The sequence below is a fragment of the Globicephala melas genome, chromosome 2 (genome assembly GCF_963455315.2).
Source record: "Globicephala melas chromosome 2, mGloMel1.2, whole genome shotgun sequence".
Lineage (NCBI taxonomy): Eukaryota > Metazoa > Chordata > Mammalia > Artiodactyla > Delphinidae > Globicephala > Globicephala melas.
Genome location: NC_083315.2, coordinates 2585218 through 2600042, shown reverse-complemented (window position 1 = coordinate 2600042; position 14825 = coordinate 2585218). Strand labels below are relative to the sequence as shown.

Below are 14825 nucleotides of genomic sequence, written 5' to 3'. Positions count from 1 at the left end.
CCCATTTCCTGATTCTGAGATACACATCTTCTTACCTTTTCGTGCTTTAGGACTCGGGGCATATGGTATATATTTAGAGCAATAGGGCCTCGCCCTCCTGACCCCACCCCAGGAAAAAGTAACCATATTTGTGTTGTATAATTAAAGAGGAGAGTTTAGAAGTAGGAAGCAGGGCCAGTGACCTCTCTCTTCCGCACCAAGTGTCAGTCAGTTGAAGCTGCTAAAACAAAGTACCATGGACCGAGTGGCTTCCAAACAACAGAAATTTATTTCTCAAGTTTAGAGGCTGAAAGTCCAAGATCAGGTGCCAGCGTGGTCAGGTTCTGGTGAGAGCCCTCTTCTGGGCGGCAGGCTGCCATCTTCTCAGTGTACGCTCCTGTAGCAGAGAGAGAGGAAGAGAAGTCTCTGGGGTCCCTCTTATAAGGGCACCAATCCCACTCATGAGGGCTCCACCCTCGTGACCTGATTAACTCCTAATACCATTACACTGGAGGTTAGCATTTCAATATGTGAATTTGGGGGTGGGGAGGGAAGGCACAAATACTCAGTTCATTGCAAGGTCAATGCCAAAAATCACTGACAAGAGAGAGAGCCATGGGGGAAGGGTAGGGTGGGGCAGAGGGGTGGGGCCTCAGACAAGCAGTGGGAGAAACCTGGGCTGGTCCCAGTGAGGGACTGCAGGGAGTCTGCTAGGACAAGAAGCTGACTGTGGAACCAGTCTGCAGCCTCAGACTGGAAACCTGACATTTATGATGTTGTCCAGTGTTCACAGTGGTTGGATTTCTCCAGCACCAGGCAGCAGGCAGTGGGAGTGGAAAGCATGGGGGAAGTAGGGGAACCAGGCGGGGTAAGCGCTGTGGAAAGACGCACGGCATGCCGGGAGTATCCAGGGATGATCAGGCAGGAAGCCAACTCCAGGACCAGGAGTATTTACCTAAGTACACATACCTATGTACGTGCAGAGCCTCGGGGAAAAGAGAACGCAGGTGGACTGTGTCATCACTCCATCCCCTTGGAGAAAATGGGGAGTTAACGCTTACATGTTCCTAACCTGTGGACGAGAGTGAGTGTTTCCTTCAGCCATGTCTGTAGTTGTCATCCAAAGAACAATAAAGATATTGATGGAGGAGAAGCCAGGCAGAATTCAAAGGGAAAGGAGTCCAAATTGGTCCCACAGCTTTCACACTCCGAGGCCGTCGTGGTTTTGTACCTCAGAATCTGTACAGTATGTGGGGGTTAGCTCACGGAGGTCCGGACTGGTCAGCCCCATGGGAATAACTCCCACAAGCCCGGGACCTTGGTGCCAGCAGTGCCTGGTCCTTCCTTTTCTTTCTCTTTATTTTCTTCCAAGTGTCAGTATCATAGGTGGTCTCTGTGTTAAGGTAAGATGTACCTTGATTGAGGAAGTGAGGAACGGTAAAGATTCAGCAAGCAGGAGTTTTAGGGAATAATTATCCACGTAACAAAGAGATACGCGGTGCTGTACGTTTGTACTTACAAATCATGAACTGTTTGACATAAAAGCTGAGGTGCAGAAAGACCAGAAAAAAACAAAAATGTCCTAAATCAGTGTGAGTTGTGAAGATAAAATATCTGTACAACTCTACCACAAAGCAGTGCAACCATTATTTCATTTTTTAAAATGCAGTTTGCACATTCTTTAAAGATGTCTGTTCTATATATATATACAGCAAATCTACTTTTGAAATTATGGTATAAAAATAAGAATATCTTTGTGATTCCAGTCCCTTGCTTTTAACTATCCTGCTGTTGAAACATTGTGATCTTTACCACTCTAGTTTCATAATCATGGTATTTTGACCAAAAGCAAGAACTTTCTGCACTGTCCTAGTTTAGTCGTTCCAGCTGACTGCGTGTTCTGATGTTGAAACCTTGTCTTTCCGTTCATCCCACTAAGGAAAAGGTTTTCTTCACCAACTGTCATCCCAGATATGTAACTGTTCCAACTGATATTGAAATATAAGGTGTAAACAGAAGGGGTCCATTTGTAACTCGGTGGTGGAAGATTTCTTGCCCTGAGACGTTTATGTAGCTCACTAAAGCCCTTTTGCAGGAGGTGTTTCCCTGCTCACCAGTCCTGTTGAGAAACAGCTGACTCAGAAGAAGTCGGCATCTCCTGGAAAGACAGCGCGCACAGGTATTTGTTCTATGGGAGTTAGAGTGTCGAACGAAGTGATTTGCTGCTTTCACCTTGATGTGGTCCAGTTAGCAAGGCCTTCTGGGTTTCAGCTGTGTGACTCACCTGAACATTCACAATCCGAGCAGTATTAACAGCAAAAAGAATAACGGGAGGATGGGCTTAACAAAGCATCCCTCTGGCTTGCTTTGCGTTCCTCATAGATCGTTAGCTCTTAGTCAGATTCTGGCGCTACTCAGTCATTCGCGGGCCCTCGGGTCCCCGCAGGTGGAATGAGGGGCAGCCATGCCCGAACCAGCCAAGGGTCGGGTGGGAAGAACTCTGTTCAGAAGCAGCGCTGCGGGCCTCGGTTCCTGCCGGTGGGAATCAGGAAGTGAGCTGCTTGCGGCTCTTGGACAGTCACCCGCCCCGTGTTCCTGTCTCTTAACACGGTGTGCGGGGCCACGTTGTGGCACAGTTAGAGGGGGCTGGCTCAGATGCGGGCGCGCGGTGCCACTGGGCCCTCGGCTTCCATCCGCCGCCTGGCAGGGCAGCTGACACGCACCAGCCCCGGGCTCTGGAGGAGATGGAGGGGGACGCACACGGTGCTTTCTCCGGACAGATACCTGGCCGCCTTTCTGGGTTTGTCAGAACCCTGTGGATAGGAAGTGGGAAACTCAGCTTTGAATATCTGCTTTTACCTTCAGGTGACTATTACCTTTTCATCAGTTCTCTAATAAGTGGGCTGTTGGAAAGAATCATTTGATGGTAATTGAAGTTTGGAGATATGACAAGCCATTGCTATTTCAAATTTTTTTCTCCTCCTTAAAATCCAGAGATAAAAATTATATTTTGGAGCTAATTAGGGCAATTTTGTAAAGAATTTTCCCCCTTTTGAGGGGAGGATGAAGGAGAGGAAGGAAGGTCACTGCTTTGCATTGGAATGGGACGGACCTGGGTTGTGTGGATTTGGGCATGTAATTAACTTCCTCAAGCCTCTTTTTGCCTCATCTGTAAAAGGGGACAATAATGTTTATTTGCAGAGTTTGCATAAGGATTCAATTAAAAGACCAGCATAGATTCTAGACCATAATAAGGACTCATTGCCTCCTCGTTTTCCTTTAATCCACAGTTAGATCAAATTCTCACCAACTGTAAATGTCACTCTTCAAAATAATTGTTCAGTATGCTTAACATATTAAAAACAGTCCACATTTAAAATCCTAATACTAAGTATTTGCATTGTAGAACTGTGCAAAAATTAATTTTACTGAGTGAGGCTTTTATGTTTTCAGTTTAGAAAAGTCCATGTTTAGTGCCTCAGAGTCCTGTGGGTCTAACTGTGTTACGGGTAATTCCGCAGGATTTCCAGAAATGATGAATGTCAGTAGAAATTTCGACTTACCATTTAGTGCACAGTTCTGTGAAATCTGTAAGTTAGTAGGTGACAGGTGACGGGGTTTAGATCACACCATCTGGCAGAGGCCTTGTAAATGTGTCGTGGAATAAACCACTGTTGCAACTACGTGGCCAAGAAAGCCTTCCCACAATCAGACAGCTCAGTGTTTTAAAAAACTTAATGGCATTTGCAGTTTCTCTAAACACTCCTATTGATCAAACCTCTTTAAAAAGAAAAAGAAAAGAAAACCCCTGTAGTTATTGTAGCATAACTGACCTTTATTGCAGACGGCCCTGTTTTATTTTAAAGAGCCAGTGTTGGGAGGAACGGTTCTCAGGACTGCGGTTGTGCTTCGGGGATGAGCTCTGATGCTTCTCAGGGCTGAACCTTGGGGGGTAGTGATGAACTGCCTGTCAGACGATTCGATTACTTCCCTTATCATTAGCAATTCTTATCATTAAGTAGGCAAGGAAAGTAAAAACCCGAGATGCTCTCAAGGTGTCATCTGGACACAGTCATTTACGTACGGACGCACACTTACCCATCACAGATATCCCCACGGATAACCTTTTGCAAAACGGATCCAAAAGGGAAACTTTCGTTTTCCTTTCATTCATTCAAAAAATATTTGTAAGTACCTCCTGTGTGCCAGGCCCCGAGAGCATTCAGTGGGAGATACACATGCATCCCACCCCGACCTGTACTTCCCCCGGTGGCTCCACCCCGAAGGCCACACTAAGGCCAGTTTCTTTAGTTTCCTTTGAGAGAGATTCTGTGTGTATACAGGAGTAGATCTGTGTGTGTTTCTCACTGCTTTTTTTTTTAAATCCAAGTGATAGCATACGATAAACCTCACATCTTGGAGAGTATTCCATGTCAGTCTAACTCATTCTTCTCTTCCACTGTGGCATAGTATTCCGTTGTATGGTTGGATGAGTATTAGTACCCTGTTGCTGGACGTTTTAGTAATTCCTAGGGGTTCTTCTTTCCTTCTATTTTTGTGGCCTCGCCGTCTTTCTCCTGCCTTGCTTTTCTTCTGATGCATCGTTTCATTCCCTATCACTGCATCATTAATGATTCTGGGAGGTGGGACTCAGCACCACCTTCGTGAAGACCCCACCCTTGTATGTAATCCCCAACAGATCCGGGCAGGCATGAGCAAGTTAGCTTACTGTGCAAGGCCTTGTCTTTTCACCCCACAGACTTCTCGTGACTAGCTTGTGGTTAGTGATCATGAAGCCAGTTGATACGCTCTTCTACGCCAGCACCCACTTCTTTGAATTGCAGGGAACTGAAGGATGACTCTGTGCGGCGGGCCCCGTACTTCTCACCCAGGGCCCTGTGGTCTCAGGCCACCAGGCTGCTCACCGATCAGTGTTCTCTGTTGCCGGGACAGCTGGTTACCCTAAAGAGTTTCCTGTGCTCCTGGACCACGGTCGGCCTCCTTTTCTTTTGACTGCCATTGCTCTTTGTGTGTGATTTTATTTCCACTGTAATGGACGAACTCTTGAAGATCAGTTGAAGCACATCCACTTTTTTTTTTTTTTGCGGTACGCGGGCCTCTCACTGCTGTGGCCTCTCCCGTTGCGGAGCACAGGCTCCGGACGCGCAGGCTCAGCGGCCACGGCTCACGGGCCCAGCTGCTCCGCGGCATGTAGGATCCTCCCGGACCGGGGCACGAACCCGTGTCCCCTGCATCGGCCACCAAGGAAGGCCGAAGCACATCCACTTTACATGTATCGTAATTAGCTCCCTCCCTCGCCTTTGGAATGGCTCAGTAAAGATAGTTGGTTTCATTGCTGGAAACCTTAACTGTCAGAAGGTTGCTTCCTTACACTTGGTCATAAAACCTAGGAAGCCCCTTCCCAGTGGAAGTCTTTGGGGACCTTGACGTGACCTTGACCACCGCTCGTTGCTTCAGCTGCATCTTCTCTTCTTTGTTATCTCTGCTCCTCATTGTGCGGGCGTCGCCATTCTCTGCCTCTGAGGGTCAGTTTTCTGCTTCTAGCTGTTCCTCCTCTCTTCACTCTAATCCCCGTCTTTTTCCCTCCTCGCATGTCTGTTTTCTTTAAAGCGACGTCTACTCCAGAGCTTGCTTGTTTCTGCCACTATTTGTGGGGTTCACGTCCCAACAGCGTCACTTACTGTCTCTCTTGTTAGTTCCTCAGGTGGTTCGTCAGTTGGCCTCACCTCTCCCCTTTATCTCAAAAGGTTTTGTTGTTGTTTGGTTTGGTTTTTCGTTTGTTTGTTTGTTTTTAAATCATGGTGCAAACCCATTTCCTTATGCTGGCAGTGGGCAAATTTTCAAAGTAATTTGGCATTGTTCAAGCTTGCTTTTAAGTTATGTTTTTTTTTTTTTCTTTCAGCCACTGGTCACTTTATCACAAATACCACTTACAAATTAAACAAATAATTATCAGATTTCTGAGCCCATGCCTAACCCTGTTCCAGGCCCTGAAGAGGCAGATAAACTCCCCTCCCTCGAGAAATTCACTCCAGGGGTGGGGGGGCTGCGGACCATAATGAAGTCCGTGAGCACGTGTACGGGAGAAAATTAAAACAGGAAGGCGGGGCAGGGAGCTCAGAATGGGGTACAGGTTACTGAGGCGCTCAGGGAAGAGTTCATCACGAAGAGGCCGTTTGAACAAAACTTGAAGGGAATGCTGCAGCAGGTACCGGCGGTCACCTAGGGAAGCAGTCAGGGTGGTGAGAGCGCAGGCGAGGACCAGCCCCGGGGGGGCGGTTGGCGTGCCTGGAGGCGGTGCGGGTCAGAGGGCTCCCAGGAGCCGAGGGCGCCAGGCCCTGGAGGCCCCTGCGAGGACTTGGGCTCTGGCTCGGGGACGAAGAGCCGACCGCACAGACTTGAGCAAGACAAGTGACGTGTCTTGTGCTGCGATGCGTTACTGTCACGTACTATTTCAAGAGGACCTGCGGCTAATTAAGGCCAGCATAGCCTTTCTTCCAGCTCTTCTCGCTATAAATATTGTGTGCTCGATCACTTAGGAGTATGGCCTAGACAGAAATCACCCAATGTTTCTTCTTTTTTCCCTCCCTCACCCCCGATAGGTTGTGTAGATGCAAAGACCGTTGTGATTGTTAGTGGAATTATTTAATAAGCCTTGTCCCTAGGCAGCCAAAAGCTTTCAATACTTTTAAGCTCTCTGCAGACTTTCACCAGTTCTGAGTTAGTATATTTATCAATACGTACAACTTACGTCAGTACTTCTTGCAGAAAGATGAGATGAGGCTTAACATGAAAGACGTTTAAATTTAAAGGCTGTGAACGTAGAAGTGAAAAATGAATTAAATTATGCAGGGAGATGAGGCAAAGGTAGCATATCAATTTGGGTGACTGTTGTGAGGTGATCGACCAGTCAGTTTACCCGTGAACTTCATGGTAGCAAAGCCAAAAAGGAAAAACAACAGATGACATAATTATCCTTGTCTGATGCCCCCAGACCGTAACACGACTCTTTTCCCTCTTCCTCTAATGTAAGCTACCAAAGTAAACTGGTCCGTCAGGATATATTTCAACCTTATTCCTACTGTGCTACTATTTGTTACTCGCAGAGTGTCGTTTTTGCTGAAAACATCAATTTTCTGCTAAAATTGCCACTTCACTAACTGTAGACATGAAAATCAAGGTTGATTTTTTTTTAATGTTTATTTGTCTGCTTTACCAGATTGCCAGCTACCTAAGGCAGAAATTGTATCCATTCATCTTTAGATCCTTGGTGGCCCCTAAAGAAATAGTTCTTCAGTCCTCTTCCTATGACTCCAAAACCTAACAGGCTCTGAAAACAGAAAATGTTATCAAACGTTGGGTACCAAAGCTCATTCAGAGGCAAAGCCTGAACTGAGATAAGACCCTTTAAAAACCTTCATGTTCTTCCCCCTTGTGAAGACTCACGTGTTACTCCAGAGGTGGTACGAGGTACTAGGTACTAGGTTCCCCCTTGTGAAGACTCATGTGTTGCTCCAGAGGTGGTACTAGGTTTAACTAGGGGTACTCTGCAGACTCTGCTGGGTGTTAGGTAACATCTGGCGTGAGCATCTTACTACTTTCCTAAAATTTGAAAGTGTAAATTCCAAAATACATCTGGCCGCAGTAGTTTCAGAAGAGGACTCACAGGCCTGCCACATCCACTGTCTAGAATAGTGTAGGTACCTGGTAAACGCGCGTCGAAGTGAAGCTTGACGAGCACGAGGTACTTAGAAATGGGAAGCTCCTCTGCAGCCAGGCCTTCGGAGCTTGAGGCCTCAGGGGATCAAGTCAGTGAATCAGCCCTGAGAAGCAAGAACTGTTTCCTTAATTGTTCCTCAGAGCAGTAATCACTGCTCTTCCGTCAGCCTAATAAATCTGGGGAATGTGAAGTGTTAGTCTGTCAGTTAAAGTTGTTCCTCTTGGTGTCCTGGAAGGGGCTTTTTGTGTGATTCATGTATTTTTTATGTTGTCTCTGTATCTTATCACTGTGTATCTTTTTGTTTTTCTTCCAACATGCTTGTAAGGTGTCACGTCAGCTTTTTTAATACTGGTGATTTAATTGCAAAAGCACACATAAACAGTTTGGAAGGTATGAGAAGAAATCCACAAGTCACACGGGAAAACAGCCACCAAGCCAGCATTCAGGCTGGAATGCATCCACTGTGCAGAACGAATTGGCTGCCAGTGGGTCAAACTGTGTATCCTGAAATTGAGTGGAAAAGAAGTTTGATACAAGAAACATTTGTTTCGTACCAAAGATACAGTGGGAAATAGCAAGGCAGATCCAATACGGGCTTCACGCTCACAGAGCTTAATAGGGAAAGCAAGACATTTATATGAAAGAAATAGAGTACAAGGCAGAACGTGCCAGAGGGTGGGCAGCCCGGGAGCTTGGGGGAGGGGTGGGGTCGCCCTGGCGGAATTAGGCCAGTGGAGAGGACAGACTTGTGGAATACAAGGAGGGGGAAGCCCCAGCTCTCAGGAAGCTCTGTGTTTAGTCGTAGAGATGCATAAACAGATAAATTACCGTGGAAAGTGGTGAATCATCAGTCCTGGGAGGGTGGGCAGGAGCTGACCTTCAGGCTGGGTCTTGAGGAACACGGGGTTTGCCCCCAAGGGCAGGGCTGGGTCTAGGGATGCTTCCAGGCAGAGGGAATGGTAAGATGCTTATGTGACACCAGCGTGACTTTTTATGCTGCATTGTCCTTGCAGGTGAATCAAACAGCCCTCCTGGAACGATTCAGGGTGGGAAGGGTCTGCAGGGTAAGAGTCAGTTTAGAACCATCGCTCCAAAACTTGCGCCCCGAGTCCTGGCGCCCTCCCTCTCTGACCACGCGCATCCAGGCCCCTCCCTCGGCTCGAAGGCCCTGGGGATGCCCCCCCAGAATTACGCGCTGATGCAGGTGGCCGGCCAGGAAGGGACCTTCTCTCTCGTCGCTCTGCCACACGTCGCCTCGGCTCAGCCACTCCAGAAACCCAGACTGCCTCTGCCCAAGAACCTGAAGCTGCCCATCCCCCGGTACCAACGCCCAGGACATAGCAAAGGAGCCAGAAAGAAACCGGGGTGCAGCTCCTCCGACAGGGGCTGTAGCCAAGCTCCCGCCCAAACCCAAGCGGCCCCTCCCCTGCCTGAGCACCCCGAGGCCCCGCACAAGCCCAGCCCACCCAAGCCGGCGCTGGCACCCGGCCAGGCCCCGGCCTCGCTGACCAGTGGGGGTGGCCGTGGAGACCCTGGGCCCCCAGGGACCAGCGACCACGGAGGTCGGGACCCTCCCGCCGCCCCAGCGCTGTCCACACCGGAGGAGCCCTCTGCCGAGCGGGGCCTCCCGAAGAGTTCAGGGAGAGCAGGCGTTGCAGGCAAGAAGCCCTCCAGGAAGCCTGCTGTCGCCAGGGGAGAACTTAGAGAACAGGTCGACCCTGGCAGGGCCGCGACCCATTTGTCGCCAGGCGTTACTGGAAACGCGGTTCAGGTGGTCCCTTCCATCCCCAGAGGTAAACTGCCCATCCCGCCCTACTCAAGAGCGAGGGCGTCGCAAGTTTACGAAGGCGGAGCAGCTGTGAACGCTGCGCATGCTTCTCTCCCTGGGCTCAGGGCAGCCGGTGATAAGAGCTCGTCCATCCCGGAGGGCTTCTGTTCGGCCCCCCAGGTGGCCGACAGGGCACCTGCCCCACAGGCGTCGTGGCAGAGCCCCTGCGACAGGGCCTACTGTCCGGCCACCAAAGCCGACCTCAACCACAAAACAAAACCGAACGGCGGGGCAGCCAAGAGAAGAGGAAGAAAACGGAAGGTCCCGGATGAACTTCTGACATTTCAGAGTAAAAGGAGGAAATGTGTCAGTAATAAGTGTAAAGATGGCAAAGGAAGAGCCAAAGCCGAGCCCCAGGAATCCAGGGACCAAAAACCTGGGGCTGTGAAAAAATACCGCAGCATCATGCCCAAGCCCGTCCTGGTCCTGCCGGCCCTGGCTCCCCTGGCCTCGCCCGCGGCCACGCTACAGCCCCCGGCGCCCGGCAGCCGGGAGCACGCGGCGTTCAATCACTCCCTCGCCGCCCCCAAGCATCTGGGCTGCAGGCAGGACGACGGCCCCTCCCCGAAGCCCGGCTCGGCCTTTAGAAATGGGGTCTCCGGCCTCAAGAAGCCTTCGCACGGATGCCACGTGTGCGAGCACGCCTTCCAGCCCAAGCAGCACCTCCGCGAGCGCGCCAACACGCACAGCGACAGCCGGCCCTACAGCTGCCGGCTCTGCCGCAAAGCCTACGTGCGGCCGGGCAGCCTGAGCGCACACGTGCGGCTGCATCACGGCGACTCCCGGCCCAGGAGGCTCGTGTGCTGCGAATTCTGCGCCAAGGTGTTCGGCCACGTCAGAGTCTACTTCGGCCACCTGAAAGAGGTGCACGGGGTGGCCGTCAGCACCGAGCCCTCCCCCTGCGAGCCGCAGCCGCAGCCGGGGGACTTGCTGAGGACCAGGGAGCAGACTGCCCGAGGGATGGAGGGACCGGTGGACAGGTGAGTGTGGGGATGCTTCGGAATTGAGGTCAGGGCCAGATTCCACATGCAGCAAGGTGGGTTTGGAAGACCCTCCCCCAGGTTAAGATTTCATAAGGGAGCTGCCGCCTCTTCCCCCTGTTCTGTGAAGAGTGGCCACATTCCTCTCTGGTCTCTGATCATTAGTGATTTTTGATGACTCCGCCTTCTACGAGCCAGGACACAGAGGTCCCTTTGAGGGACGCTGGGGACAGTTGGGCAAGAGATTAATTTTGCATCTGAAATATGAAAGAGTAACTTAGTGTCTATAGTTCTGGTGCTTCCGAGAAGTAATGTTCTCCAAACTCTTGGCCACAGAATGTATACCCAAAGAGCACCATTTAGCCCAGAACACGGCGTGGCAGGTGGCGGGGACTCAGCGCGGCTCTGCTGCACGGACCAGCCCCCGGGTGCGGTCCTGAGGCGCAGCACTTGCCCTGTTTCCCCGTCAGGCGGGGTTTACCGTCTCCTGTGTCCTTGTCTGTTCAGCGCTGCTTCCCAGCACCGTAAACGAGCCAGCTGAGTAATCTGAAAGACTGCCAGGCGGGTCTGAGAGTTGGAGTAAACCAGGGAAACGCCCTGGTCTGTCCACCTTGCTCTAGGTGATGGGGCGGAGGTTGCGCTGAAGGGAATGCTCGTCAGCACCGTGAAACTTAAACATTTTCCAGCACTTGAGATCCTCGGCCCCTGACCGTTCCCAGTTGTCCTAATGGTTCTAAATCCTTTCTGTTCAATTTCAGCTTGGTCTGTCATATTCATTAAAAATAAGTTACGCCTGTCCTGTTTCCTCCCGGCCTTTCTGGGGGTTTCTCTGTGTCTCTGTAGGCATTTCTGCCCCTTTTCCTGAGGTACATAGCGGCCTCCCCAAAGAAACCTCACTTCTTAATTGTTGAACGGAGTCCATGCTGAGTTTTAGCTAAGGTGTCCAGCCTGCACTGGGTGCTCAGGGAGAAGGAGGGCCCTGGGGGGCGGGGGGACAGTCGCCTCAGCTGGACCCAGCGAGTTCCTGCCGCTCTCCTGGTGCTCACGTCTGTTGCCATGGTAACCGAAGAACAGGTGGCTCCCGGGGGAGCCTCCTTCCGAAGTGGACCCTGCGGGCGTGGGAAGTGTGAGGCCCCAGGCAGCACTGACCTTGGCCTTCACGGTGGCCTCTGCCTCCCACGCGCTCTCTGCTTGCCCCTCCTTCGGCCCCTCCTCGGTGAGTGTGTCTGAGATCCCCGAAGGCCAGGAGCTGTAAGGAGAAGTTCCGCTTGTATTCTTCCATGAGATCTGATACAGACTCTTTCCCCCCTTTCCAGGGAGACCAAGTCCAGCCTGGAAGAAGACCTCCTTCTAAACCAGGCTGATGAGGTCAAATTCCAGATCAGATGTGGCCGCTGTCAGATCACTGCCCAGTCTTTTGCTGAAATCAAGTTCCACCTGCTTTACGTTCATGGAGAGGAAATCCAGGGCCAGTTGCAAGAGGAGCTCTCACCCTCCCCAGGAAGCAGGGGAGCTCAGGGAGAACTGGTTCAACAGGCTGCTCCTTTCTGGAAACATCCTGAGAGAAGAAAGCAGCTTAAGCACCGTCCCTTGGACGGGGAGCTCTGTGCAGTCCCCAGACTGAAAAAGCAGCTCTACCTCCGTCATCAGAATGAGGTGGAGATACTTGCGAAACGTGAAGGAGCCCAGCCAGGACCCAGTGAGCCCGGAGGACACCCCCAGGGCCCCGAGGGTCCCGGCCCCGACGCTGCCCTCTCCCCGCCCCGGCCTGGCTTTCGCTGCGTCCTTTGTGCACAGATGCTGGGAAGGAAGGAAGAGCTGCTCCTGCATTGGGAAGAGCGCCACAAGTGCGAGGACCCTCTGAAACTCTGGACGGTTCTCAGCACGCTCTCCAGCCAGGGAGTCATCGAACCTTCCAGCGAGACCGGAAAATGAGACAGGGAGCCGGGGGGGTAAGGGGAGGTTTTCTCTCCGCTTCCTCTGTTCCATGGTGGTGCTTAATACCAAAAATCAAGCAGGTTAGGATCAGCTTTAATGAGCACAGTGAGTTTTGTACAGTTTTATTTTATTATGAAATATATATGTATGGGGCTTCCCTGGTGGCGCAGTGGTTGAGAGTCCGCCTGTCGATGCAGGGGGCGCAGGTTCGTGCCCCAGTCCGGGAAGATCCCACATGCCGCGGAGCGGCTGGGCCCGTGAGCCATGGCCGCTGAGCCTGCGCGTCCGGAGCCTGTGCTCCGCAACGGGAGAGGCCACAGCAGTGAGAGGCCCGTGTACCGCAAAAAAAACAAAACAAAACAAATATATATATACACACACACACACATATATATGTACATATGCCCTTGATGCATATTTTTCTAACATAATGCAGTTTTATTTTAAAATTCTATGTCCTGTTAGTATCTGAGACTTTATTTCAGATTCAATAAAAAGATAAATTTGCAGATTGAAATGTAGAGTATTATAGGCTATTCTTCAAGTACGGTTTTTAGTAAAAACACGTGTTTGAGTTATTTCCTGTCTGTGTGCGTGTATGTGTCCTTTTGTTCACATGTTTTCTGTTTAAGTAGGTCGACAAATGTGGTAAACGTCCAGGTGACAACATCATTTCTGTCTCAACCCTGGCCTATTGTTGATCTTCATCAGATTCTCTAGTTTGTTTGAATATGCCGTAGAGCAGCACCTTAAACAAGGTTCTCATCTGTCATAACTGGAAGTCCGTGTTTTCAGGACTTTGATTTTTTTTAATTCATTTTCTTAAGTGCACATCCGTTGAAGCTTAGATGCTATAAGTCTGATACCTGTAGTGTTCCCGTCAAAGTCATCAGCCATTTCTTAGTACTTCAGCTAATAGAAAAACCACCTTTTTTGTTAAAAAGTTATTTTCAAAAAGTCTTTTGAGTCAGAAAATTTACAACCTGGAGAGTGAACTGGGTAGTTCAGCCCAGATGTCAGGTGTCTCAGCGGCCTTTCCTCTTCCCCAGTAACTTCAGAGGGCTGTCACTGGCTGATCAATTTTAGATGCAACTGTGCCTTTCAAGCCCGGGTCCTCTTTGAAAGTCAGGAGTAAATGATTGCCTGTTAAATTCTTGGGAAATTACCTCGAATCAGAAATGTTGCCATTTGAAGTTTCTGGCCATCCTGGCTGCAAAATCGTTTTCTCGGAATGAGGGAGTCTGAACACTTCAAGCCACTCGGGTCCCGGGCTTTGGTTGAAAGCGCCGTGCACGTGGCCAGCCCTGTTCCTGAAGCTGGGCCCGGGCATCGTCATAACATTTTTCTGTGTTAAAGGAAGTTACCTAAACGGAGGAAGACCTAAGTTCTAACTGATGAGCTAGCGGGTCTTAAATCATCTTTCTGAATGTCTCGTTTTAAAACCAAGTGTTCATAAGTACAATTTGGTTCAAATAGCGCAAAAAAAGGAAAACTCAATCCTTGGCTTTTTTGCAAATAGTTTTATAAATTTGAGAATAAGAAGGTGGGATAGAAATCTCGGAAAGATTCTGTGTGGTTCATCAGTCGATCACACTGCACCCAATCTCAGAGAGATACTATCAGACCTCCACTGTGTGAATATTTTTAGAACTCGGCTAGTCACGGAACAGCTTTACCGTTCAGCGCAGCATCTAGTTTGTTTTGGGAAGAGTGGTCTCGGAGACACTAACAAATGAGAGCTACCACGAATGCTACTTGAGTTCAAGCCATGAAACTTGACTTAAACTCTAAAGTGCTTCTTAGACCCCTCTGTCTTCAGATGCTAAGCAGTATTTCTGAAATCCTGGCCAAGAAGGCCTCGGGCAGAGGAGCGGGTCCGGTTGGAGACAAAGGTGTGGGGGGCAGAGTGCATCCACCCCGCACGTAGAGGAGAGTCCGAAGTCCCCGAGGTTGCGAGGACTCTCCCCTGTGGCCCATGTTTAATCCCATATTCTTGCAGTGAGAACAAGACAGCGAGGGCTCAGGTAGCCTCTGGAAAGAAATAGAGGGTTAGGATGGGCCAAGAGCAAAGCTGGGGAGATGCAGTTGGCTCTTCACGAAGCGCTCTGCCTGGGTCCCCTTCTCAGGACGCTCCCTGCGTTTCTCCAGGAGCAGCCCAGTGCCACCTAGGTCAGGGAGTTTCTGGTCCTTAATGACGACGCTTCTTCAGTGGGAATGCTGCAAAAAGGGACTCCGACTGGGGAGGTGGATAAAAGGGAATCGTTCAGCTAAAGAACTTCGGGAACTGCTCAAGTTGATTCCCCGGGGGGTCTTGCTTGCCAATCCTTCCGTGGGCGCAGACGTCCCAGCCTACGTAGGT

The 14825-nt window shown here is 50.3% G+C and overlaps 1 protein-coding gene across 26 annotated transcripts in view; it reads left to right on the top strand.

Annotated features, from left to right (window-relative positions):
* Positions 1-14825, top strand: part of ZNF438 (zinc finger protein 438) — a 498265-nt gene that overhangs the window by 369616 nt on the left and 113824 nt on the right. For 10 of the 26 annotated variants that reach the window (XM_060291793.2, XM_060291789.2, XM_060291792.2 and 7 more), the window contains 3 exons: positions 2075-2158; positions 8734-10528; positions 11845-13194. The exons of 12 other annotated variants lie outside the window; for them this stretch is intronic. In XM_060291793.2, coding sequence (XP_060147776.1) covers positions 2075-2158; positions 8734-10528; positions 11845-12463 — 2498 coding nt within the window. In that variant the 3' untranslated portion in view covers positions 12464-13194. Of the gene's footprint in view, positions 1-2074; positions 2159-8733; positions 10529-11844; positions 13197-14825 lie in introns of those variants that run through there. 4 more of the 26 variants (XM_060291833.2, XM_060291841.2, XM_060291783.2 and 1 more) reach the window with 3 other exon arrangements.